The 27,958-nt window shown below is 44.2% G+C and overlaps 1 protein-coding gene across 2 annotated transcripts; it reads left to right on the forward strand.

The window, feature by feature from the left end:
• Window positions 1-1,977: 1,977 nt before the first annotated feature.
• On the forward strand, window positions 1,978-26,261 carry LRRC32 (leucine rich repeat containing 32). Of its 2 annotated transcripts, XM_045021366.1 has the most exons (4): window positions 1,978-2,098; window positions 9,390-9,532; window positions 17,782-17,869; window positions 23,054-26,261. In XM_045021366.1, exons 3-4 carry the CDS (start codon window positions 17,786-17,788, stop codon window positions 24,992-24,994), a joined length of 2,025 nt encoding a protein of 674 aa, XP_044877301.1. In that variant the 5' UTR covers window positions 1,978-2,098; window positions 9,390-9,532; window positions 17,782-17,785; the 3' UTR covers window positions 24,995-26,261. The 2 variants fall into 2 exon arrangements, with proteins under 2 accessions (XP_044877301.1, XP_044877313.1); XM_045021378.1 differs by lacking the exons at window positions 1,978-2,098; window positions 9,390-9,532 and adding an exon at window positions 14,236-14,322.
• The last annotated feature ends 1,697 nt before the right edge of the window (window positions 26,262-27,958 follow it).

The following is a 27,958-nucleotide window of genomic DNA, read 5'->3' on the forward strand; positions in this document are numbered from 1 at the left end:
TGGATTTAATTTACATTACTAGCTGCATCCATCCACCACTAGAGGGCAGGCAAGATGTATACAAACCAATCTTATTCTTTGCATTCATGGCAAAGAGAACTCATTCGCCTTCCCAAAAGGTGTGAATCCTGCAGTTGCCAAAATACTACCGTTTATGTTTCATTTGAGTATTTGCAATGACTTTCTCAGCCTGATTCCTGAGCCTTTCGCTAACCTCCCATGTTGCATAACACACTGGCCATTTTATTTTATTTACGAAATCTTCAAATTTTTTGTGGATGAAATAAACTCAGTTTTTAACTCTATACATCAGGCAGTGTCCAAAGACTCCATGTGAAGTGTGAAAGACTTTCCTACACAGCTTGGATTCAGAACCCGTTTTAGTGGTGGGCGATCAGTGCATAGGATTGAGAAGGTAAATCAGTGTGGCTCCATTTAAGTCAATGAATCTGCACCAATTTACACTAGCTAAAGAAGGTCTAGCTCCATCTGGAATGTAACGGAAATTAACTCATCATACACTGAATGCTTTCTCGGTTACAAAAAATGTCAGCTCTAGGCCCCCACTGAAAGCTAGTGATGTAAAGTACTACACACAAGCCTGGTTTTGCAGCCCTGATGCATGGGAATAGCATCACTGCATTCAGCAGGCCTTGTGTGAGAAAGGATTATTTCCCAGAGTATGCACTACATATCTAGGTAGTAGGATTTGTAAGGTAGGCTCAGGGCCGGCTCCAGGGTTTTTGCCTCCCCAATCGGCAAAACAAAACAAAAAGCCGCAATCGCAATCTGTGCCTGCTGCACCGCACCACTTTCTTCTTCGGCGGCAATTTGGTGGCCGGTCCTTCCCTATGAGAGGGACCGAGGGTCCCGCCACCAAATTCCTTGACTGCCCCAAGCACCTGGTGCCTGGAGCCGGACCTGGGTAGGCTGTAAATCATCTTGCACTGATGCCTTCTGGGCAAAGCACCAGCAAAACCTATACCACTGCTGAAGGAAACAACAGTATGGGACCATTCAAAATGCTGTTCATCTTTGATCTTTGTCATATCAATCTGTCTCTCTCTCAGCCTGACCTGTCATCTTTAACTCTTTCAGCCAGGCCCCCTTCTGCCTCAATACATCCCCTAAGCCAGTGGCTAGGGAAAATATTAAATATGCTGTAAGTAGTCAGGTGTACCTTAGCGTCAGAGCAACCATCAACACTGACTGGTTGGAATTCTAGATCAGAGAGCCACTATCACTATAGAAAAGCCAGCACTTGAATTTGCTGAGTGTGCAGACTCTTTAATTCATAAACAAAGGCAACTGGATTCATTGTTTCCCCTAACCATGCATTTTCCCAAATGCCTTTGCACCAGAATACTGCAAAAAAAAAAGTCTCCATGAACCTCCATTAGAATTCCTAATGGCATCCCCACTGGCTGTGCTCATGCCTTCTTGTGTTTACCTTCTAAAAATATTCCAGCCAATGAGTTTACTGGCAGGAATGTTCATGGGAACAGAAAAAGAAAAGGGAATATTTGGGAATATTTTTAACTGGTAAACAAGATTATTCACCCCAGAAAATGGAGTCTAAGAGTTACACTCATCCAATCAGGGAACAGAAGATTACCATGTGACCCACATACCCAATCAAAACTGATCTACAGGCTCTACTGGCTGTGAGCTCTACAGGCATTGGTGATGAGCTCAATGACTCACCTACACTGGCTCCCCATCCATGGGATTTGTGGGTGTGGCATGTTTGTAGGCGTGAGCCCCAGAAGAGGGAGTGACTTTGATCTGCTAACAAAGACCCCTGTGCTCAGGCAGAGCTCTGATGATCTGCAGAGCATGCAGATGTGGGTTGGCTCTTCAAGACCGTCCTTTTAGTGTGTGGCCATACATGGCCTAGCGCAATGGGCCCCGGTCCTTGATTGATGTCACAAGTAAAGCTGGTCAAGAACTTTGTGACTAAATGTTTTTTTGTTGAAACCACAACTTCGAAATACAGAGCCAGACCCTGTCCCTCCCAGAAGAGCCTGGTTGTTGGAGCTCTCCCCAAGGATATGGGAGATCCAGAGCAGGGACTTGACATCAGTCTCCCACATTCCAGGTGAGTTTCCTGATCACTGGGCTATTGGCCAGGCTGGGGGCTGTCTTTCTGTCTTGTTTTTCATGAAAAAATGTGTAAGGTTTTGGTTTTGTTCAGCATCAGAAGGGAAACAAATGCTGGAACCACACAATTTTTCACAAAACAGAGTTCTTGTTCTGTCACAATCTCAAGGGCAATAGCTCTGTAACAGCGTTGCTGGGCTGGGCTGGCTGAGTCTGCGTGTGTGGCACCTGTCGCTGGCCAAGGGGCTGTTTCCCTTCCTTTTAGATACAGATTTAGCCACAGCGATCTGTCCCTTCATAATCTCCGGCTTGATGACTTCAAGGAACTAAATCTGGGGATGAAAATGAAGGATTTGAAGAAGCTCCATATGGTTCAATAAGTGGCAGCCCAAGTCCTAAATACTGGATGAAATTCAAAGTCCTGAGCTAGATCTTCAAAGCTTTCAGAGGACAGGTGTCACCGATCCTAGCAAGTGCCCGTTCATAGCCACCCCTGCTGTGAGGGGGATCCTGAGCAGAGTCCAGCCACTGTCCCTGTCTCGGGGTCCCTCGGTACTCTCTCAGGGCACAGACCTATCTGGACACTTATTAATTCAACTTACTTCTACCGCAGTACTAGCCCTATTACCAACAATAATAACCTTATCTATTCTAACTGTAACCATCCTCCTCTTACTAACAATCCCAGAACGAGCAGTAGCTATGATTCAAGCGTACATATTTGTCTTACGTCTATGTCTCTATCTACAAGAAAACATCTAATGGCCCACCAAACACATGCCTACCACATAGTAGACCCAAGCCCATGACCACTGACAGGTGCAGCAGCAGCATTACTAATAACTTCCGGTCTCGCCATATGATTCCACTACTTACCATATTCCAGTGATGAGGAGATATTGTACGAGAAGGAATCTTCCAAGGACATCACACCCCTCCAGTACAAAAGGGCTTATGATATGGCATAATCCTGTTCATTACATCAGAAGTATTTTTCTTCATTGGATTCTTCTGAGCTTTTTACCACTCAAGCCTGGCCCCTACGCCAGACCTAGCACTGTTCAGCCTCCTAGCCCCTCTAGGCGCACCACTGACCCTTCAGAGAGCCCAGTGCTAAACACACCCCTCTCCCAGAACTCTACAGGTGCAGCCCTTCTGATTTAACTCCCTCAGAGGCTCACAGTAGTTGTGAAGCACTCCACACACACATGGTTTGCACAGTCAAACCCACCTTTATGTTGTTGTATACTTAATCATGTGAAGCACAGGAGAGTTCAGATCATACTAAACAATACATATCTGAAAGCTCAATATCCCTCACTTTCTATCTCACCCTTCCCTTGTGAGCCCCTGGAGAACCATCTGTGTCCAGGAAGGCAGGAAGTCAAGGTGTCCCCTCTTCATGAGAGTAGGGGTCCCTGATGGAGCCTCTTCCCAGATTCTGTGTCTCTGACCTGGTCTCTCCTGCCTCACATTTCCTCTTCCTATCTGGCCCCAGTTCCTGTGTGTTCCTTTATTTTATGCCTCTCCCGGTGACCTACTCTCTTTTGTTTTCCTCCTGGTAACTTCCAGGGCTCCTGCCTTTCCCCCTCATTTCAGAGGGCCAGCTAACTGGATTTCCAGTAAATGCATGTCACCTGTTATCACAGACATTTGCACCTGAATGAGGTCATTGAAATTTAAGCACTTTTTATTGTATCTGTCTAATGCATATGTGCTACAGGGCTTGTCAGCAAACTTGGATTCCCTTACATATAAGCATTCATGACCCAGTGGATTTTCATAATGCAATTTAACAATAGCAATCAGAATTTGCAGATTGTACTGATATAGTCCCAATTCATCACGGCAGGGCCCCAGAACAATAGCAGCTATTAGGAGCAACAAAACTAGGCCAACTCAAAAATGGTCCATAGTTTTTCAACCAAAAATTGGGTTTTCAATTAATTTTTTTTTGCCAAAAATGTCTGCTTTCTGTGGAAAATTGTGACTTTTTGCTGAATAACCTAATGCTCCCAAAAATGAGAAGTTTTTCATTTCTGTTCTAAAACCAAAAAGTTTCATCCGGACTACATCTCCCATGATACACCAGGGTGTCCCCTCTTGCTGAGCCAGCACACTGCATCATGGGAGTCTATGGCCAAGATACAGCATGTGAAACAGTCCAGCTAAGAAACCTGCCCCTAGAGGAGAATGGGGGCCTGACACACCTTAATTACAACTCCCAAATGGCACCGCCGTGGCATTTCTGAATCAAAACATTTCAGGAAAAAGAATCCAACCAGCTATAAACGAAACTCAAATCAACATGATGAGACCTACAGGAATGAGAGCCAGAGCGTTCTCAGCAGCTGGCCCACAACTATGAATCCCCTTTCCACAAGAGATTGGATTGACAGTAATCATGCTGCCTTTAGGATGAAATAGACTGTTGTTGTCGTTGTGTTGGTCCCAGGATATTACAGAGGTAATATCTTTCATTGGACCAAACAGGAATGAAATGTAAGACTCATCCTGTCACCATAGTTTCCCCACAATAACATCCTCTGCCCACTACAGTAACTAAATCAACTGATGATGGTAGGAGAAAGGAGGGCAGAGACACCCAGGCATCTAGCCAAGCAGCGGCGATGTCAGTATCAAGGCTGTTTACACTTTTTGATGCCTTGATACAATTTTTGTAAGGTGCGTGGATAGAATAGTGATGAGCAAGGGGTAAATGCTGAGACAGATAAAGACCGACACCCCCTCTCCAATGATATTTTGAATCCAGTGGCTGTCCTAAATGGAGAAATATGAACCTCACTCCTAGAAAGCAGACTCTGGAGCAAAGTGCTCTCCAACTTGTTTTCAATCACCTGACTCAGAATCGTTTGTGATTTCAGTTGAAGGTAATGATGTGAGAAATATTTGCAACAAAAACCACATCAGTCTTGCCTGGTTTGGAGTTTTATGACAAATCCGAAAGTCAGAACAGATTTGTCAGAAGGATTCACTGTTTCATAAACCTTTCGAATGAGCTTGGGTGCCGTGTCAAGGAAACATCTAGCCTAATACATGCCCCTACCTCAAGACAGGATTGATTTAGTTGTTCCTAAATTATCTCTGGGAAGATCAAATGCAGAGATGTGCAAAAAGGATAGGCAAAATTCTAGCCACAGGCTGCACATACAGATGCACCTAAGAATCTCAGCAGAGAGGGGGAGTGTAGTATGGCAGGGCTGAGCCCTGATTCTCAACATCCCAAAGAATACAGAAATGCTTCCCTGACTTCTTGTGATTTTAACTTGGCATCTTTTTGTCCTGATCCTTTGTTCCTTACACAGGTCAGTGGGAGTTTGAGGTGCACAAGGAATTCATGTTTTATACATTTTGGGCCAAATTCTGCTGTCAAAACCATGGGTGCACCTTTCACTTGTTCCTATATACCATGGCGGTTGGTGCATTGGCTTCCCCTTCTCCACAGCATCAAAGTCCAGCTTCTTGATGTCCTTACCTTTAAGGCCCTCCCCAAATTTACCCTGATCTTGTCTTTCATTATGTTGCTCCATTTTCCTCTGCACCAATAATGTCACAAGCTCAGCACCCTGTTTGTCTGCTTCTCCCATGATCCTCTTTGTTTTTCCTTCCATGCCACACCACTCCCAGAACTCTTCCTGCTCTGTTCTACAAAGGTCCCACCCTCCCCACATACAAATTCCTCACTAAGACCCACTTTTACAATGAGATCTGAACAATATTTGTTACCTAAAGTGGATGTAAAATGCTATCAAATCAGAATCATAGTGTTTCAGGTGCCGATGTACAATGTGATGGACACAGTTACAGAAAGATGAGAGTGAAATTTATGCACCTCTGCACTTTGCACTGGTGTAAGTGACTACACTAAGCTGAAGGCAAATCAGGACCCTAAGGCTCAATTCTGCCCTAAGTTTCAAAGCTGCATCCCACATTGAATTTCAGTAGGAAGTGAATCTATGTGACTGAGGGCAGAACGGAGCCCTTCAGTGTTCCAGTTCTTAACAGCAAAAGGGACAAACTATAAAAAGAGCATAGGAAAGAAACCAAAACATAAATCGGAGCTTTGTTTAGTCTGGGGAAATATCATTTATAATCACAGATGGGCATCCTGTTGACGTGACATAATCTATTTTAAAATCAGTGTGATCACATGACTGGTTACTAATCTTTTATGTCTGATTAAAAGCTGCCAGTTCATCTGTGTGTGGCTGGTTCCTTTTTTAACTGTAACTTTAGAAAAAATGAACTTACTCCATCCCTGAGATAACGATGTTTACGCTGATAATTCTGAGTGTCTTTAAATGGTTGCTTGTTTTGGTCTTCACTTAAAAGTTAGACTGCCTTAGCTACGGAAGTCAGGGGTGTGAAAAATCCACACCCCTGTCTGACGAAGCTATGGTGACCTAACTCCCAGTGTACATGCAGCTGTGTTGACCGATGAGTTCTTCCATTGACATATTTACTGTCATTCAGGAAGGTGGTGCCAAAGGCTGAAACTACAGCCTGGGGTTATGGCAGCATAGCTACGGTGATGTAGCTATCCTGGTATAGTCTGTATTGTGTGGACACACGCATAGCCCCACCATTATGGAATAGCCTCCCTTCCACATGTTATCAGAGATAGTGTTTACCATTGGGAACGGTTCCATTATTAGTAAGTCTGTTCCTGCTCCTACTGAAGTCAATGGCAAATCTCTCATTTAATATCTGGTGTGGGATCAGGCCTTAAATTAGCATTTCAAATAAGTTATTCTTTATTACATAAGAACATAAAAACGACCATACTGGGTCAGACCAAAGGTCTATCTAGACCAGTATCCTGTCTTCCGACAGTGGCTAATACCAGATGCCCTAGAGGAAATGAACAGAAGAGGTAATATCAGGTGTTCCATCCCCTGTCACCCATTCCCAGCTTCTGGCAACCAGAGGTTGGGAGACCATCCCTGCCCATCCTGGCTAATAGCCATTGATGAACCTATCCTCCATGAACTTTTCTAGTTCTTTGAAATATTAGTTAGCATCTACATCTTGCACTTCCACAGAGTCTTCCAGCCCAGGATCCCAAAACACGTTACTGGTGTGACATAATTATGACTCTCAACAGCCGACGTGGTTGTTAAAGAGGACATAAGGGTCATAGAATCATAGACTTTAAAGTCAGAAGGGACCATTATGATCGTCTAGTCTGACCTGCAGAACTCAGGCCACAGAATCTCACCCACTCATTCCTGTATCAAACCCCTAACCTATGTCTGAGCTACTGAAGTCCTCAAATCATGGTTTAAAGACTTCAAGGTGCAGAGAATCCTCCAGGAAGTGACCCATGCCCCATGCTGTAGAAGAAGGTGAAAACCCCCCAGGGCCTCTGCCAATCTGCCCTGGAGGAAAATTCCTTCCCAACCCCAAATATGGCAATCAGTTAAACCCTGAGCATGTGGGCAAGACTCACCAGCCAGACACCCAGGAAAGAATTCTCTGTAGTAACTCAGATCCCACCCCATCTAACATCCCATCACAGGCCATTGGGCATATTTACTGCTAATGGTCAAAGATCACATCACCCACCACAGGAATGCAGTAGGGTGACCAGACAGCAAGTGTGACAAATCAGGACGGGCATGGGGGGTAATAGGAGCCTATATAAGAAAAAGACCCAAAAATCGGGACTGTCCCTATAAAATTGGGACATCTGGTCACCCTAGGAATGCAGCCACCTCTGAGTTGGAACCCAGAAACTGTCTGACAACATGCAGCAAGGCTGCACAAAAATCTGGTACCTGAAATGAAAGCGGTTACTGTATCCAACATATACTCCCAGGAGCATTTAGAGAAGCAAAACGTAATGGAGTTTAGCTAGGGCACTGGGGTGAACACCCCTTTTCTTATTACAATGACAGTGGTGACGTTTATGATGGTCAGCTATTCAGTTTACATCTCAGCTGAAAGACAGCCCCTCTGCAGCACGGAGCCACGTATCACCCTTGTTCATCTCTCACTCAAAGGGAAGAGCGCCTGCTACCGAATCAAAAACATCACCTCCGTTCTATTCGGTTCTCTGTGGGTTCTAATACTGCTCCCCCACTGGAGTATCCGAGCACCGGAGTGGGTTAACCATTAAGCCATGTGTTTGTTCCCTCATTCTCACTCCCTGGGGAGAAGTGAGCGCTGTGGAGTTCTTGGTTTGGAATTTTATATATTTCTACACGCACACACATGTTGCTATTTGTTTATGATAGAGAAGGCAGGTCTATGTAGCGTGTCTTGCACTGAGAGACAAAGGTGGTCAAGTTTGTGATGGGTCTCAGTTCCTGTGGGAATTCATTCCAGTCTAGGAACGGCCCCCAAGAAGACTGTCTCCTCTACAGGTGATCTTTACCCTCAGTGTTCTTTTCAGATTGCATATTCCTCTCTCTAACCATGTTTAGTTTCTGAGAGCCGATAAGACCACAGTACAGAGTGGTATGGCTGCAAACCAATACATGGATTCAGAAACCAGCAACATGCAAATCAGAGCATATCTTTTACATTAGACAGAAATCTGCTCTGTATATGAGCATATGGCCTGTATTCTGATATCACACCCCTTCAAAACTAAGTCCACTAAAGTAAACGGAGTTGCTCTGGATTTATAGCTATGTAAGTGAGATCAGAATCTGACCTAATATTCCTCTTAGAAACCATCTATTTTCTCCCCCTGTTCAAGCCTTAAAATACATTATCTTATATATCAATAGTGGGAGTCTTGGGGTCACAACTTCAAAGAAGCGGTGATGATTTATAACAGCTGAGGACCTAGACCAAAGAACCAAATTTTGCTCTCACTTGTAAATCCACTGCAGGCAATTGAACTACTTCTGATTTACCCCAACTTTAACGGACAGTATGATCTAGGTCAAGGTACCTGAAAATGAATGTAACATGAACCAGACACACATCTGTGAGACAGATACTATGAATTTACCTTCGAAATCTGCAAAGGGGATTTCTGGTGGTATTCGCAGAATGTTTCAATGTGTCAATATGAGAGGGGCGTTATTATCAGCTAAGAACCTCCAGGAAATAAGCCAAGGTTAAGCAAGTGAAATGGAAAACAAAAAAAAAAAGAGCAGAGGACTCACATTTAATAACTTACTGAGGTCTATATTCACATGCTTATGGGAGCTTGGGAATATGTTAGAGCTGATGACTGCTGAGCAATGAATTCAAGGGCTAGTCTATTGGGAGTATTTTTTTTTCTCAGTGACTTAAACTTCTGTCTGAGTTCTCAGAGTTTTTAGTCAGCTGGCATGTAGCAGAGCTGCGACTTCCCCAAGGAAGCCCTTCCTCAACTTTCACTGGAGGGCTGTCGGGAGAACCTGGGAGACGAACGCTGCAAGCAGAAGGGAAGCCTCCTCCCTCATCCAAACAGCAGGTATGTACAGCAACGAGTTAAACTTTGATGCTGCTGGAAAGCTGAGCCAAACGTTTCTCCGACTGCAGGAGAAAGTGGGGATTCAGTAACGTGGCGCTGCAGCCTTTAAAAAAAATATACCACCGAGGATGAAGGTAAATGAACCAGATTTGTGTTTATGAATGGGCTGAATAACCGATGGGCACGTCCCATACAGCTGTATGGCTAATTCACTGGCGAGCCTATTACAGTGGCTTGGATCATTTAAGTTAAGGAGGCACTGGTAAGTTTTACAACAAAACTATTGGGTTGTTTCCTCCGTGTTTTCATTACTAATGAAAATAGTAGTGAGACTTACTAAAATCTCTGGGACAAGGACAGCATGTTTGCATGGTGCTTGGTACAATTACGGGGCTTCTGCAATATAGGTCCATAAACTAATCCTATAGAAAGTCTCCTGGCTCACAAGACTGGTTTTGAGTGCAGGGAAACGAGCCAGGCATCATGAGTATCCCAGCTCTTGTGCTGACTCACTACCCAGCCTTGGGCAAATCATTTAACCCCTCTGTAAGACGGGGCTAGCAGTATTTCATTTACGTTTAATCACTGCTATTAAAAAGCAACCTTTAAAGTGGTAACCGTCTGCGTAGACGGAAACTGGTAGCTCAGAAGCCACTGTAGACAAACGAAAGGTTTATGCTGACAGTCTCCCCAGGAGGTTATGATTCTTGATTAACATTTGAACAATGCCTTGAAAATATGAATACATCAGTGCCAAATATTCCTTTTTCAAAATCTTCCTTCCTCTTAATCCCGTGCCAGGGTTCACGCGATGCTGCAGAGGCAATGAAAATGCCTATGTATAAAAACCTAAGAAAATACTCTTCGAAGTGTTACTCTAGCCATGTTGGTCCAAGGATATGTGAAAAAGAAGGTGTGTGAGGTGAAGCTGGTCCAATAAAAAGAAATTACCTCACACAACTTCTCTCTCAAAGAAAATACCGTGAGAGCCAAACACTGCAGCCTCATTCATAAAAATACATCTCCTAAACAAAGGTCCAGGTTAATCAAAACAGGAAACACGCTTTTTTTTTTAATTGAAAAAAGGGTTTCAGTTATCTTAATATTATGAAATCTCTCTGTTATTTCCTTACCAGTTCAATTTGTTTTTTAAGCAAAGGGTTATGGCTTAGTGAGTAGATCTAATATTTTGGCTTTTTACCTGAAGAATGACACATTATTCACAAGAGGGTTACTGGACACTGTCCCAGTCAGAGGTAGCTGAAATTAATTTCCTGGTCTCATTTGATCTCCTCTAGGATTACAGAACACATACATCTGCCTGAATTTTTCTTTAAAGATTGAATTCACTTGGAATAATAAATAAATAATAATAATAATACCACCACCTTTGGGCAAAGGTCCATACTCTCTGTATCATCCATCTCTATTGATTATATTCATAGTTATATTTATTACGATAGAGCCACAGGGCCAACCACTGCGCTAGGCACTGTACATACTCAGAGCAGTAGAAGGCCCTGCCCTGAAGACCTCACAATCTAAATAGATAAGACAGACATAGGGAGGGAGAAGGGGTGTAACAAGCTTTTTTTGGTGGTGGGGGAGGTTACTTAGGACGGAACAGCTGAAAGTGAAGAGGATTGGGGAGAGAGGGCAGGAGAGAAGAGGATAAATGGGTGTAGAGCTTCCCATGGGAGATTAGTCCAGTGCTGGGGCAGAGAACAGGGCTAACAGGTCTGTGGTTCTCTCCCCACTTCCCCCCTTGATTCTCCCCTTGGAGAATCATTTCTTAGCAGACAGACGGACAGTTTTTTCACTTCTCTAAGGTAATGTTCCTGATACTTGAACGGAAAGTGACCCAAAGGAATAGAATCTTCAGGTCTATTTGTTGTTCATGAAAGAGAGGGTCTGATACTGCTCTGTCCAACTCTGAGCAGAACCCAACCATCTACAGACAGACCCTGCACCAAAAGGACTGCCGAGGGTGCTGCATTAGAGAGCAATTAAACTCATGATGGACAAACTCCAAAGGGCTGGAGGTTTGATTCACATAACCACCCAGAAGTATTAATGTTTCTACCAAACCCTTGGAGATGTGCAACAGATCACTGGAAGTCTCATGAGAACCAGCTTCTGGGATTTTTGCGACTTCCTACTCCGGGTCAATCTGGGAGAAGACCATGAAAATGGCCTTTGAAAGAAAGGAGTATCTGAATACACAACTGTGAGCGATGAACTGCTGAGTTCTAACCCCAGCACTGACACCACATGCCTGATTCTGCTTCCACTGACGTCACCGACAAAACCCAGTTGAGTTCACTGATAGCTGCAGTGATTTGTGCTGTGGCCTTGGGATAATCACGTAGAACCCAATTTCACAAGGTCACAGGTGCTCTCAACTTCCATTGATTCCATTGGGATTTGAGGGCTCTCAGCCCCTTATGGGAGTGAGCACTTGATCTTGCTGCCTCAGTTTCCCAATCTGTAAAATGAGGATAATATTTACCTTACATTACTGGGATCCTCAAGATATAACTTACTAATGTCTCTACAGCACTTTAAAGATGTAAATTGCTAAGTGTCATTGCAACCAAATTCCAGAAGAGCAAATATTCCCAAAAATAATGGCAGAGGGAGGGTACCCAAATGTTTCAGAAACTTTAAAACAGGTTGGTTTGAGATCTTTTCTAGGAATAGGCAAATAGCTGAGCAGATTTTATAATCTTTCCCACAATGGTCAGTTCACCTCTGATTATGAATCCAAATGTCCTACAAGCGTGACAGTCGAACCCCGCTACATCCAGTGTGCGGGCAATGTGAATTTTCACTTGCTCAGACATTGTCTTATCTTATGCGCCAATGGTGAAATCCACAGACCAGACAGTTCACTGCAGTTTGGGTTGGGAAAGCTCCATTAATCCACCTTCCAGGATCATTCCAAGAGCTGGTTAAAAACTTTGCTTTAAAACTTTTTTTTTTTTTGTGGCAGGGTCAAAAATGGCTTTTCGACAAAAGGGAAACTTTCACGAAAAAAAAATTCTGTTTCTGTAAAATAATTTCAGGTTTTTCTCAAGCCCTCCCACCCCCCCATTTTTTTGTTTTTTTTTAATTTGCAAAAAACTAAATAAAATCTGTGTTTGGGGTTTTTCAATAAATACCTGTACAACTTTAATTTGATGGTGATGGGATAAATCATAAAGGGATGATTTAGATGGGATTGGTCCTGCTTGATCTCCTGAGGTCTCTTCCAACCCTAATCTTCTCTGATTCTATGAAAATGAGAAATATTCATTTTTTGTAAACTTTTTCACAGGAAAAAAATATTTTCCCAAGCAGCCTTAATCATTCCTGATCTAGTCTCTTTTCCAGTCTAGTGCTAAAAGTCACATGGAGTGAGGCTCACACCGCTTCTCTGGGAAGTTGTTTCCACAGCGGAATACGTCTCATTGATAGGAAGTTTTCCAGTTAGCCGTGATTTTCTCTTTTTCTGTTCATTATTCCTAATCATACCCCTGCGTGCCACACTAAATAATCCCTCTCCTCTCTTGGGTGCTTATGCCTTTCCTTCTCAGAGCGCCTTACAAAACACAAATAAAACACTAAAAGCCCTACTCCAAAGAGCTTATTTTTCACCACAGGGAAAATATAGAGCAACATTCAGACATGGGAGGGTTTGGAGACCACAACCGTGAAATCGGCATAGGAAGGAATTTGCAGAAGTGGAGTTTTAAGTAGGAAAAGGCACCTGGAGGACAAGTATTGATCCAACCATAGGGGGCAGCATGAAATAATCCATATATGTTAACTCGCGGTAAATCTGAAATCACCATCATATCTTAATGTTAGATGTAAAATCTTCTTTTGAAATGAAAATATTTACTTGAAGGTCAGGCAGGTGGAACAATAAGTGACCACAGAAATCAAACCACTTGTCTAGATGCAGCAGGGCCCACCCCAGCAATCTTTAGTCACCCTTACTCACACGAGTAGTCCCATTTAAATCTACACCGATACGTCATCTAGAGTGTGTTCTAGCCAATAATGAACTCCCATTTACTTCAGAGTGATATCAGGGCCCTCTGGACAAATCAATCAATAAGCCGATTCGTGTGAGGAAGGATTACTCCAGTGAGTAAGGGTTCCAGGATCAAGGGCTTCACTTGCATCAGTACTGTATCTTCTCATTTATAACCCTGACATCTCCGTTTATTTTGTAAGATAGTGATTCGGGGCCTATCATACGCTCTGTGGCTCCTTTACAGCTCTTTAGGAATGTAACTCACTGACACAAAACCCTAAAGTAAACACGCTGACTGAGCCATACACAGAGTCAAGCAATGACATCTACAAAGAGAAGTCAAATATTGACCTGGGCAAACACGGGGCCCAAACCCAAGAGCCTTGCTCAGTCAAAACCCCTGTATTTCTCAATATGTGCTTTCCCCCAGAAGCAAACCAGGATGAGTCCCAGAGTAGCTAATTTACTTGTTAACACAGTGGTTGCTAGGACCCAGCAAACAACCAAGAGAGAAGTCAGAAGGGAGACAAGGGACATAATTTAAAGCAGACACTGTCCCAAATAAGGATATTTCCCTTAAAATGTCTCAGTTTCATCTCAGGCTGCAAAGTTACCAGTGAAACCACTTCATGCTCTGAATGGGTGAGAGTGAAAACAAGGGTGATCTAATCTGTGCTATGGCTGACTAATAATCTGTGCTATGGAGAGATGGATAAGATTTATTTTATATCAGAAGGTGGGAATGCAAATAACTGACACATGAAACAAGGTAACTGCAATATATTCACTCTGTTCTTAAAAACAGCAAATGCGATAATCCATGGGGGTACATGGCCTTCTGTGTAGTTAGTGTGCGTCTTACATATGTTAAAGGAACACACATGGCAGCTTTGCTTCTCTTTTATTTAGTTTGGATGAGAAAAAATAGTAATAATAATAGTCTATATTACAGAAATATAATCTTGGGGGAATTGGGAGTTTGTTGGTGTCATTGCTAAATGCAAATGACAACATTTAACCTGTATTAATGTTTACTGTTTAATGCCAAAAAAGAGGATCACTGAGCTTGTGGTTAAGGCAACAGATTGGGACTCAGGAGAGCTGAGTTTAATTCCCAGTTCCTGTATGTCCTTGGGTGAACCATTGACTCTATATGCCTCAGTTTTCCTATCTGTGAAATGGAGATAATGATACTTCTTTTCTCCTGCACTTTGTCTGTCTCATCTGATTAGACATGCTGGCCCAGTTCCTAAGGTTTGGCATGAGGTGGGAGGGGATGAATCTTAGTCTCCAAAATTCATTCATTGTCCAACTGTGGAGCGGGGAGCTGGGATGATACGAAGTCTAGGCGGACAGTTGTAACATTAAAGATGCTTTGAGGCCCCACCCTGTTCCCTCTGAAAACAGTGGGGATTTCACTATAATGGGAGCACGCTGGGACCGCAAATGAAACTGCCTGCATTGCATTGTGGTAACAACAGCTCCCTTTATAGCAAGTTACTGTTTCAGCTGCTCCCAAGTTACTTTGTCAGAGCCACCAGCTCAGATGTAGGGGGTAAGGTTTTGTTGGTGGCTGCAGCACCATGTGGGTTTTCAGCCCACTCTAGCAGACTCCCCACAGAGCCTGTGTTGCCTATGCCTCCCGTACTTATTTACCAGGCAGTGGAGTGAGAAAACAAAGGAGCTGGACTGATGCAAATTATGCAAAGCAGGAGAAAGCTCCTGGCACTTGAACTGAAAGTGACCCAAAGGAATAGAATCTTCAGGTCTATTTGTTGTTCATGAAAGAGAGGATCTGCTACCACCCTGTCCACAATTAGCTACCCTGACGTTGATAGCATCTGTGTGGTCTAGTGGTTAGAGCAGGAGACTAGCAATGGATTCTACTGCACTTGGATACCAATGTGGTAGAAACCTTAGAAATACATAGGATGGATAGTATCAGGGGGTAGCCGTGTTAGTCTGTATCCACAAAAACAACGAGGAGTCTGGTGGCACTTTAAAGACTAACAGATTTATTTGGGTATGAGCTTTCATGGGTAAAAAACCCACTTCTTCAGATGCATCTTTTTTTTTTTGCATCATTTTTTACCCACGAAAGTTTATGGCCAAATAAATCTGTTAGTCTCTAAGGTGCCACCAGACTCCTCATTGTTTTTGTAGGATGGATAGATTCCTTCCTCTTCCACTGATTTACCCAAGGTCCCTCAGCAAGTCACTTAGCGACTCTGTGCCTCTTTCTCCCAAGGGAAGAAGAGCCCATTCTCCCAGCTGGGTTCAGGGCAGTGCTTCATTACAGTTTGTGAAGCACTTCGAGATCTTGAATTTGCAAAGTCCTTTTTAAGTGCAAAATATAATTACTGAAAGCATCCGAGTAAAATTCTTCCGCTAGTTTAATGGATGGAGTCCATCGCAGACAGGAAATACTCAGGGTTGCACTGTTTGGAGCCGGACCCCAGGATACATAGAGAAGTGCCCTATGTTGAGCAGTATCCAGCAGAAATTATTTATTTTATTTTTTTAGCTATGAAAGCTGCCCAAGCAAAGCTCTGAGTGCCTTGCCATTATTTAAAGATCAAAATCATAAATATGCATGTCAGACTTTCTTCCCCTTTCAGGTCCAACTAGCTAATACCCTGTGAGCCCCCAAACAGTCCCCTCTTCCTCTCGACTCTTACTCCAAAACAACCCCACAGAAGAGTCCTGCAGCATGTTCTGAAGGTCAACAAATTTGGGCTCCTTTGAACTGAGCGGGGAGAATTCATGGAGAGCACTCTGCCAGCAGCTAGTGTACAGCACCCGCCATTGGCGGGTTTGGGAGCACTTTGCTAACAGTAGTTAAAAGGCTTCACGACACCCGCTGGAATACTGTCCCTATTTTATAGATCGGGAGACTGAGGCACCGAGGACATTAAGAGCCTTTGATCAGAGTGCAGTGTTCAAGCCTAAAATAAAACCCACCGGTATCACAGCTCCCAGATTTCCATCCCAGACTCAGCTGGAATGAGGAAAACGTGCTCTAAAAACAAAGCAAGCCAGAAGTGGCCTGACCTTCCCAGGATCTGTTTCCTGGAGCCATCCTTGCTGTTTGCTCATGTTGTGAGGGACGTGCAAAATTACACTCACAGGAAGCCTAGGGACTGGTATAAAAAAATCAAGCCAAACTATGGGGCAATGCTGTGGCAAAGAGAACAAGCAAACAGAACTGTGACTGGCACGTTCAAAAGGGAAGTGATTGGTACTGGCTGGGGGCTGGAGCCCAAAAGAGGATTTCTGACAGAGTTAGCTAGAATTTCCACAGGGAGCTCACAGGTCCCACATCTTAGTGCAGCGGTTCTCAAGCAAGGGTCCGCGGCCCCTCGCGGGACCATGGGACCACACGGCTGAAACCTGGTGCCCCAAGCCCTGGTGCCCCTGGGGGGCTGAAACCAGGAGCAGAGCCACAGGGCTGAAGCCTGGTGCCCTGAGCCCCAGCACTCTCTGTGGGACTAAAGCCCTGAGGCACTAGCACCCCCACGGGTCTAAAGCCTTGAATCCTAACGCACCCCCCACCCCCGCAGGGCTGAAGCTAAAATCCCTGAACCCACCCCCGCTGGCCCTGGAGTTTTTATAGCACGGGGGTGGCACCTCAAAAAGAAAAGTTTGAGAACCCCTGTCCTAGTGCACCTGTTTGCACCACTCTGCGTCTGGCAACCAGAGCCACTTTGCACTGATGCACCAAAGACAGTTTGCCTGTTAGCTAATATATCCTTTAAACCAGGGGTCGGCAACCTCTGGCACGCGGCTCGCAAGGGTAAGCACCCTGGCGGGCCGGACCAGTTTGTTTACCTGCCGCATCTGCAGGTTCGGCCGATCGCGGCTCCCACTGGCTCCAGGCACATTGGAAAGTTGGCGCCTGTAGCTCCAGCCCCGGAGTCGGTGCCTGTACATGGAGCTGCATATTAACTTCTGAAGAGCCGCATGTGGCTCCAGAGCCGCAGGCTGGCCACCCCTGCTCTAAGATATGCAGCACAATGGACAAGCCATAGAAATGTTCAGTCTTAGAACTTTCCTGCCATCTCTCCTACTGCATAATGCTCCCTTCGCTGCCGGACTGGGCCAGAGGGCTTTGCTACTCTATTCTGCATGCAAGTCCCTGTGCCAGTCGCTGGTGTGGACCCTGCTGTCCGGTGGCTGCATGGACTTAACACCAGGTTTAGCTTGAATCCATCTTTGCTTTTCCCTACAGAGCCATGAAACTGTATCTTTTACTCTTCCTGGCAGCGAACGGAGGGATCTCAAGCCATCGCCCCTTGGAAGAGTCGTCCTGTGAAATGGTAAGAGATTCCCCAAGGAGGAGCCATCTCCTCTTTCACGTCTCTCCTTAATTATTATTAGTAGCATTCTAGTAGCACTCGGAGGCCCTAAATGAGACTGGGACCCCGATGATACAGGTGCTGCACAAACATCTAGTAACTGACAGTCTCTGCTGCAAAGAGCATACAGTCTAAGGGTCTGTCTGCACAGCAGCTGGGAGATGTGATTCCCAGCTTGGGTAGAAGTACATGTGCTACTTCTGCTCAAGCTAGTGGGCTAAAAATTGCAATGGGGCTGAGGGGCCCGGGCTAGCCCCCCATGTGCAATCCTGTGCTGTTGCCCATGCCTCCACGGCCCCACTGCTCTTTTTTAGCGCACTAGCTCATGTAAAGCCAACAGACCCCGGCTGTCAGAGGGCAGGATTGAACCTGGGACCTCGGGAGCTAAATGTATGAGCCGCTACAGCATGAGCTAAAAGCCACCTGTAGCTGTTGCAGTCTCATTATTCTCTAAGTGGTCTCAGTGCCACCAGCCGGGGACAGACCACCACCCCCAGGAGGTTTGCGGGTGACACTCGCACAGAGCCAGCACACGTATCTCTAGCGGAACTGGAATGACACCTCTCAGCTGCTGTGCAGACAGACCTTACGTGGGCAAGACAAGCATAAGGTGGGAGAAAGGAAAGATTATTATCCACATGTTATTGCTAGGGAACAGAGGAACAGAAATATGAATGGACTTGCCCAGAGTCACACAGGATGACTGTGGCAGAGCCAGGAAGAGATCCCATATCTCCTGAGTCCCAGTCCAGTGCCTTACGCACAAGGCGATCCTATCTTAAAAAAGGAACTTCTTCTGTGACATGAACAAACCCCACCGCTCCCTCTATAGTGACCGTGATCCCCATTCTCCCCTCACTTACACTGGTTTAACACAGACTTCAGTGGAGTCGTTCCTGATTTATGCTGGGTGTGAGGTCAGAATCAGGCCCACTTAGAGACAAAACCTCTGTCTCCAAAGTACGATTTGTCCCACAGATTTTTTTTTTAAACACCTTATACCAGAATGTAAATGTTATTCACAGATGAACTGGTTCTCCTCTCCCTCCTTCCCTTTATCCAGATACAGCTGACAGTAAAGGGGAGTTTAAAAATACTCATCTACTTCTTTAAACGTTGAAGCTGTTCGGCATAAATCCCTGAGCATTTCCAAAATAGGGAAAAGAATAATTTGCTGGCTGTGCAGATCTCCCTTATGGGACTCATTCCTTTCCTGCTGTACTAATGCACTTCCTGAATTCAGGGAAATTAGGGTCTAGCGTACAAAAAGAACTTGGGAAGGTAGCTGGATCTCTCACTTATTGGCTGGAGAGGAAGAAATGATGAAACCACTGTAAACATGACACTTTCGGTCCCAGGCATCCCAGACATGCGAACTCAGGATGACACACACCGTAAATCTAATAAGGGCTTACTCCCTGCCCTTGTTTTGATGGGTCGAAGCTCAAGCTGATTCCTTGAGAAGTAAATATTGGCTGATTTCCGCAACCCCACTGTAAACTGCATTCAGCTGCACAGGCAAAGGAAGAGTCCAAAACAGTTTTGAGCTGTTTAGTGCAACTGGGATACGTTCGATGCTGACAAAATACGCTGTAGTCACAGAGCCAGGTTCTCATCTAGTGTCAATCGACACCGCACCATTAATCTCAATGGAGTTATACTGGTCTGCATTGGCTGAGAATCTGGCCCAGTGAGATAAGACAGGGTGCAAATCCTAACACAGTTCAGCCCAGCTTAATTTTGATAGCGAGATCAATTGGCATTCCCTGTTATTTCACAATGGGATGTTTCACTGCAATGGCATTGTTTCACGCATCACTCTTCCTGTGATGACAGCTTTAGACTAGAGGAAGGCCAGAGCTGGAATCTTTTATCCAGCCCATCCTGAAGACTGATGGTTCATAAAACTGGACCCAGCTCTGAATCACGACTGGTTTTAGTTTGGCAACATCACAACCCGGTGAACGAGGTTTTTCAAAATCAACCCCCCCAAATCCCCTCTTTGGCCATTGCAGAGAAGAACCAAAGGGCCAGATTCTCAGCTGCTGCAACTCAGCACCAATATACACAAGCTGAGGATCTAGCCCAAAGCCTTGTGTTCAAACACCCAAACATTGGTGTTTAGGATGCGATGGGACCTAGAGCCAAACCACCTTGGTTTTAGTTTTGGTAAAGAGCGGGTGGCTGCTGGCTCCATCCCCAAAAATTATCAGCTAGAGTTGAGTGGCAGAGTTTGATTCTGAATCCAAACTTCCCCACACTTCAGAGCTGTTGGGCCAATTTTTATCTAATAACCTCCTTTTCTATGGGGAGCAGATGCTGAAAGCAGCAAGAGGCTTTCCCACTCTTAGCACGGCAGGCCACTGTACTGTAATACGAACAGCTGCCAGAGCTGAGGAGGAGGGAATGCGAGCCCAGAAGAGGACAGCTTTGCTAAGGCTCATGCAGGTGGCTCGCGAGTTTAACAAAAGCCTGCGGGGGTAGGAAAAGTGAGGGTATGAGGAGAACTGATGCTCTGTACTCACTCCTACACACAGATTTCCCCCCTTCCATTGCACCTTTTCTGTGTCGCAGTGAAGAGAAATGTGGGCACAGCAGGGGCAGGATCCCTCAAGGGCTGAGGGAAGGGGCCGGGAGAGCAGAGATAGAGGCGGGGGGGGGGGAAAGGACAGCAGGTACAGAGAAGGGGCGCAGATGAAGGAGTGATCGAGAGGGAAAAGTGAAATCTACAGAGCAGCAGAACCATGGCAGGTGTGGACATGATCATCAGCCCGGTTTAGGGGCTGCAGGGTTTACACACTGGACTAACGGCACAATCCTGAAAGGTACTGAGCAGTCTGGGCCTGACCCAGTTCCCACTGCAGTTAATGGAAAGGCTCCCCTTGAGGTCAAAGTGAATTGGATCAGGCCTTCGTTGTGGTGGTGAGTGCTGCACTGGGAGCGGAGGGCGCTCAGCTCTTGACAGGATCAGGCCCTAAGTGAGGGAAGGAGTTTGTCATTTCTTGGGCTGATGCAAATGCTGCTTCTTTCTGGCTCCTGAGTGTTCTTCTTCCCACTCCCAACCTCTTCCTTAGCTGACTGAATAGGCCTCCTCCCTGCCCCCCCTGCTAGATTCGTTGGGCCTCTGGTCACCTTTCAGCTCAAGTGAGCCACTCGGAAGTCTTGGTGGGAAGGCGCTAATGGCTCAGAGGAGCCAGGATGGAACTCCTTTTCCCCTTAGTGGGGACTTAGCTGCTCTGGGTGGATTTGGGGTTCAAATTTCAAGATGCAGGTCACTTGGGAGCTCTCAGAGAGCTTTGCCACGAGGGGAGCACCGCGCAGCAGACTGGGCGTAGCTGGAGTCCAGCTCTGGCTGAGAGGTTTCATTTGTCTGGCATATTTATGACAAGCCGCACATCCGGCAATGTGCACTCTCCATTACTCACATGCGCAAGTGATTCACAAAACACTGGATGTTACCCAGATTCTCGTAAACATCCCTGAGGCTTATTACTCCCCCCCCCCCCCCGGCTTGTGTGAAACAGATGTTTGGAGGAGAGTCTTTTGTTGTAACTTCTGAAGAGCTAACGCACAGCCTTGCTTCATGACGGTTAGCTCCTAGTTCTCCGTATAAGAATAATTAGAGGGATTCAGCAAGTAGTTTGACCCAGAGGATCCCATGGCCTACGTGAATAGATAGATACCTATTCGCATAGCGTAGATGCCTACTAAGCATTTTGGACTCTGCTCCAATCTTGCTGCTGGATGTTAATTTTAACAGCGCAATGTGTGTGCTTTACACCAGGCCTTTTAGCCCAATGCTCCCACAATTCCTTGCAAACTATGGCTCATAATTTGGATGCATGCTTGAAGCTCCCTATCAGCTGCATTCAGACCCACACATCCACGAGAAGAAATTTACTTTGATGTATGGGTATTAATTTACCAGCTGCGTTAAAGCATCCCTTAAAAGGCCACACCCTTTGCACATCAGTTTCACCCTGAGCTGTACCAGTGAGAGCTGCAGCATGTGTGAATCCCCCACCCCGTGCCATTTCCCTGCTGCATTCCTTCTGTTCCACATGGAACAGTGCGCACAGCACTGCTCGCCGGGCCAAAAGAAAGAAGCTGTTGCCTTGGAGAAAGTATAAACATAGATGGACAGAGGTCTGGATAAGCTGGAGGGAGTTTGAGGTGAGCTGTAGAAATGGTTTGGGAGCGGAGGCACTGATTGAAAGATGTATTGCTTAGCTAAACAATGGTTACGGGGAGATGTGATCACAGTCTGCAAATATTTGAAGGGTGTAAAAAACAAGAAGAGGGATTGTTTATTTAGGGCTGGATTCCAATATACTTCCTCTCAATGAGTAGTATCTTACTGTGAGTAATCCCACTGAAGTCAATGGAGCTAATTTGGGAGTATTATTAATTTAATTATTTGTAATAGCTATTAATACTTATTTTAAACTTTAATTATTAATAATACTTATTAATTTAAGGCAAAGTGGCAGAATCTAGTTTATTATGAGGTACAATGGAGTCGGGATGAAGTTATGCCAGGGAAGTTTAGGCTGAATAAATATCAGGAAAAAGTGTTTGAGTGCAAGGTCTAATAGACAATGGAATAGTCTCAAGGGAAGTGATTGGACCCATCACTCAGGACTTTTAAAACTAGACTGGATGAAAGGTACAAAGTGGACTAATCCTGTGCTGGCAAGAGGATCATAGAATCATAGATTCTTTATGATGGGCTAGATGATCTAATGGAGCCTCTCCAGCTTGAATTTTTATGATGCCAGATCTCAAAAATCAAAGGACCCAATTCTCTTCTCTCTTAGGGCTAATCTATGTGGGGGAATTTACTGACATAATTATACCGATACAATGATACTGCTGTAGTTATACTAGTATAACGCCCTACATGGGAACTCTTATTGCAGTATAAGGCAGGAGTATCTCCACTGAAATGAAATGAAAACCCACCCTACGTTGTGAAGAAATTCAGGTTTCTGGTCACCTGAATAGAGAACAGCATAGTACGACCAATCTCCAAGAAAAGGAATATAATCAGATTCCGAATATTATGTTGTCTTTATACTCGATGAAAAGCCATTGAGCATCCCATAGGTGGTAACCAGGACTCCCTGTTCTCTTTCTTTTCTGCAGGTAAAGATGAAGGCATTTTGTCATGGCAAAGAGCTTCACCAAATCCCTCCAGAGCTCCATCCAAACATAAATAAAATAGATTTGTCTGGAAATCAGATTAAAAATATCTCTGAGAAACCACTGACATTTTACACCTCGCTCCAGCATTTGGATTTAAGATCCAACCAAATAAGCTTCATTGAGCCCGGAGTCTTCACATACATGACAAGCCTGGTGGAGGTCATTTTAGCCAATAACCAGCTAGATGAGTTGGCTCAGCATAGGACACCAGGAGTTGGACTTTTACCAGAGATCAGAACACTGGACTTGTCCCACAACAGACTTTACAATGGAATGGCTGAGTATTTTATACACAAAGCACCATCACTTCAGTATCTTTCCTTGGCAGAAAACAGCATTACCGTGATATTGCACAGGATGTTTCAGGGGTCTCCAGCTCTTGTTGAGGTTGACCTCCACAGTAATATCATCATGGACATAGAAGAAGGTGCCTTTGAAACTCTGGTGCATCTCACCAAGCTCAATCTCTCCATGAACTCGATCACTTGCATCTCAGATTTCAGCCTCAGACAACTCCAGATACTCGACCTCAGTAGGAACAGCATTGAGACTTTTCATGCCACAGAGTCAAAGGAAGAGTATAACCTGAGGTGGCTGGATCTTAGTGAGAACAAGCTACTGCGCTTCCCGGTTTTCCCCCAGGTGAACAAGCTGGCGTATCTGAATTTATCTAAGAATTTAATGCAGTTTACTGCTGACTCTGCTCACGATGAGGTGAACTACATGGAAAGGGACTGGCTGGAAGCTCCTTTTCATCTTCTGGATCAGAAGCAAAATACAAACACAAGTTCTCTGTATCTATCCCAGCTTTTATATTTAGACTTAAGTTATAATGAGATCAAATCCATCCCAAATGAGTTCTTTGAGTCAATGTCCTCGCTTCGGTTTCTTAATCTCAGTAAAAATTGCCTCCAGACGTTTGCCGTGAATTATGACAGTGCATTGATCTCACTATCCATCCTTGATTTAAGCTTCAATGCTTTGCAGAATCTCTTACTAGATGCCAGCACACTGACTAATTTACAGGAGCTCTACATTCAAAACAATCATCTCCAGGCCCTGCAATTTGATATCTTTGCGAGCCTTCCCAGCATCAAATTGCTCAATCTCCAGAGTAATAATATTAGCTTTTGCAGCATGTATTCCGGATTAGCTAAACAAAGGCTTACTGGCGAGGAGAATGGTTGTGTATCATTTGTTGACTTCCCTGCTCTTAGGTACTTATACCTGGCTGACAACATGTTGAAGAACTTACCAATGTATGCTTTTTACAAGACTTCACTAATTCTCCTGGAGCTCTCCATGAACCAAGGACTGAAAATAGAGGCTAAAGCATTATCAGGACTTGAGACATCTCTTGAGTATTTGAATTTACATGGCAATGGCATGACAGTTTTAAATATTGACTTGCCTCGTTTTCATCACCTTAAACATTTAAACCTGTCTGAAAATCAACTGAGCTGGTTACCCAAGTGGGGTAGTGATGCTTCGTTGGAAGTTCTGGATCTACGGAAAAACAGTTTTAGTAATCTACAGAGCAGTAACATTTTAGCATTAGAAAACTCTCTTAAAAACTTATATCTTGCTGGGAACCCACTCAGCTGCTGTGGAAATGTCTGGCTCTCATCTATGATCCAGAATAAAAATGTAGCGATCCCTGGTGTAGAGCAGATAACATGCCAGTACTCTAAGAGCTTTGGGTACCAAGAAGAAATGTATATTAGCAACATAAGACCAGAAGTCTGTGAAAAAGAGGATCTAAAGAAAATTAACTTGCTTATTATACTAACGGTTGCATTAATTTTATCAGTGATCATCATTGGACTGGGTTCATTTTGTTGCTTCCGCAGACAAAAGTTTAGCCAGCAATTTAAAGCATAGCACACGCACTAACTTAATGAGAAATAAAATCAGGTGCTACACTGAAAACATGTAGAAATGAAGGGTCAAATTCTTGGCTTTGATTTAACTGTGGATTTTAGGCCAGCATTTAATCTGCTCTCAGTTGCACCAGCATCATTGGTTGGGGTTGCAGCCACAAACTAACCAAGAAGAGAATTTGTCATATTTTGCACTTGTTCCATACTCATGCAGAACTGTGAAACCTTGCTCATCGGAAGCTGAGAATCACATAAAACTGCTAGTTTAGGGTTTGTGGAACTTAAACCAGCCAAAACTCTTTTGGGCACTACAGACTTTTCACTGAAATGCTAAGCCAGCTTTTTGGTGCCTCTGGATAGGGAGAATCCCCTCACTCCCCATGCCAAGGCTGCGTATCATGGTTTAATGGTCATTTGTGTACCAACACTTGGGGATCTCATCACAGCTGACAGGCAGGATGACTCCTCGTGCACCTTTGCAAAACTTCCCAAACCCACATGCTTCAGTGAAACCCATCTCTTTGATTTTGGGTTTTGCTTGGTCATAACCGGTTTGAGGCAGTTCAACTCTTAAAGCTAAACTCAAGGGAAGTGAATGCACATGACCCAGGACCAGTGAAAAACAAAGTCTGACCCTTCTCCCTTTGAAGTCAATTGCAAATCTCCCACTCATTCCAATGTGAACAGGATTAGACTAGTGATCTCAAAAACTATAACTTCACACAGATTTATGGAGCTCATGACAGCTGCCTAAGCAATACGGTTGTTTGTGAGGATCAAACCAAGGATCTTCAGTACCAAAACCACAGGTGTCTAACACTTGTGTTAAAGGAGATCTCAGTTAGTTAGTAGCAGGCTGTTACATTCAACGGGACTAGCTACTACTGGGAGACATGATTACGCACATGAAGCTCAGTGTATTATGCCTATATGACAATATGTGATAGACATTTGCACTGAGTAACACAGTTCAGCTCAGAGAGGAGGAATGTCTCCACAGTGTGCAATATATATTTATCTGGTTTTAATGTGAAGAAATTCATTTCTTTGGCAAACACGTTATTTAAAAAAAAATCTCCCTTAGAGAATGAATTTCAACCAGTAAATATTAGACCTAAATGTTTATTTGTTTAAAAACAGCAATTTAACACACACTGCATACAGTTAGATTTCAATGCATGAAGTATATTAAAAAAGTATAAAATAAAATAATTATCCTCCACTAATTGTCCTAGAAGAAATTTTTTTTTAAATCTCAGGTGTATAAAGGTCCATGGATGGCTTTGCCAATTAACTTCATAGGCCCTTTGCCAAGGACTCAAAAAGGCAACCAATACCTCTTGGTGGTTGTCAATCCTTTTTCAAAGTGAGTAAAGGCATTTCCTCTACAGGCCAATACTGCAAAAGCCACAGCAAGGATCCAATTAAAGCAAGTCTTCTTTCAATGGGAATCACATTTTACTGGACAGTTCTTTGTGAACTGCTTTAAATTAATGGAAGTCCTGCAAAAACTACACATGCCATACAAACCACAGTCATCTAGGATGGTGAAACAAACCAGTCAAACTCTAAAAGTAATGTTTAAAAAACTGGTTAATGCCAATAGGCATAACTGGAACACTCTCATACCTCCAATTCGAATGGCACTGAAAGCAACACCGGCTGCGTCTACTAATAAAACATCCTTTAAGGTAATGACAGGCCAAAACATGCAACTACCAGAACATTTAATTTGGCACACTAGTGGCACTCAATTAAAAAAAAATCAAGATAAATGCCTACCTGCAAAATCGTTTAAATCAGGTCCACTTGCAGAAAGCTGCTAAATTGGAAAAATCCAAACAAAAGGCAATGGCCTACTTTAACAAAACAAACAAACAAAAATACTTAAAAGGTTGAAAAAACAAGTAATGCTGTTATCTTACAAAGCACCAAAGCAAAGTGTGGAGGAAGTAAATAAGGAAGTGTTATTTACACCTTCTCATAATACAAGATATAAGAACTAGGGGTCACCAAATGAAATTAATAGGCAGCGGGTTTAAAACAAACAAAAGGAAGTATTTCTTCACACAACACACAGTCAACCTGCGGAACTTCTTGCCAGACTATGTTGTAAAGGCCAAGACTATAACAGGGTTAAAAAAAGAACTAGATACATTCATGGAGGACAGGTCCATCCATGGCTATTAGCCAGAATGGGCAGGGATGGTGTCCCTAGCCTCTGGTTGCCAGAAGCTGGGAATGGGTGACAGGGGGTGGATCACTTGATGGTTACCTGTTCTGTTCATTCCCTCTGCCGCACCTGGCATTGGCCACTGTCAGAAGACAGGATACTGGGCTAGATGGACCTTTGGTCTGACCCAATATGACCGTTTTTATGTTCTTCTGAATCCAGGGCAAAAACTCCCTAATCAACAAGGCAGAATTTCCTAGTCATGTAACATGTTTAATACTAGTGCCTGAATCCTAGAAGTCCATCTTCATTTGTACCCTACATTGTAGCTTGAGTCGGGCACCTTCCTCTGAAGAAGAGAAGAAAATCCAAATATCCCTAATGTAAATCAAAGGTGGGATTTTCAAAGGCCTGCAGCATTGGCCTAACCCAGCTCCCACGAAAATCAACAGAAGTTTTACTATTGATTTAAATCTGCTCTGCTCCTTTTTAGGCCAACACTGACGCTTTTGAAACTGTTCGATTTTTAAGGCCTGGTTCTGATCTCACACCAGATTTACACTATGGCTGAGGTCACTAACACCTGATTTACACCTGTGTCTGTGAGAGGGGAGGGTAGAGAGCAGAAGAGTTTTTCTAAAGCCATGTCTACACTACCACTTGTCAGCAAAAGGTCTATCGCTCAGGGGTGTGGGGAAAAAAACCACTCCCGTGAGAGACATAAGTTACTCCAGCATACATGGTAGTGTGCACAGCGCCATGTTGGTGGGAGAGCTTCTCCCGCCAACACAG

Source organism: Mauremys mutica, chromosome 1 (assembly GCF_020497125.1).
Source record: "Mauremys mutica isolate MM-2020 ecotype Southern chromosome 1, ASM2049712v1, whole genome shotgun sequence".
NCBI lineage: Eukaryota > Metazoa > Chordata > Testudines > Geoemydidae > Mauremys > Mauremys mutica.

Excerpts from the sequence above, each read along its gene's own strand:
- LRRC32 (XM_045021366.1), top strand. The coding sequence starts at position 17,786 with ATGAAACTGTATCTTTTACTCTTCCTGGCAGCGAACGGAGGGATCTCA. Across the intron at positions 17,870-23,053 it reads AAGAGTCGTCCTGTGAAATG|GTAAAGATGAAGGCATTTTG; the intron begins GTAAGAGATTCC and ends TCTTTTCTGCAG.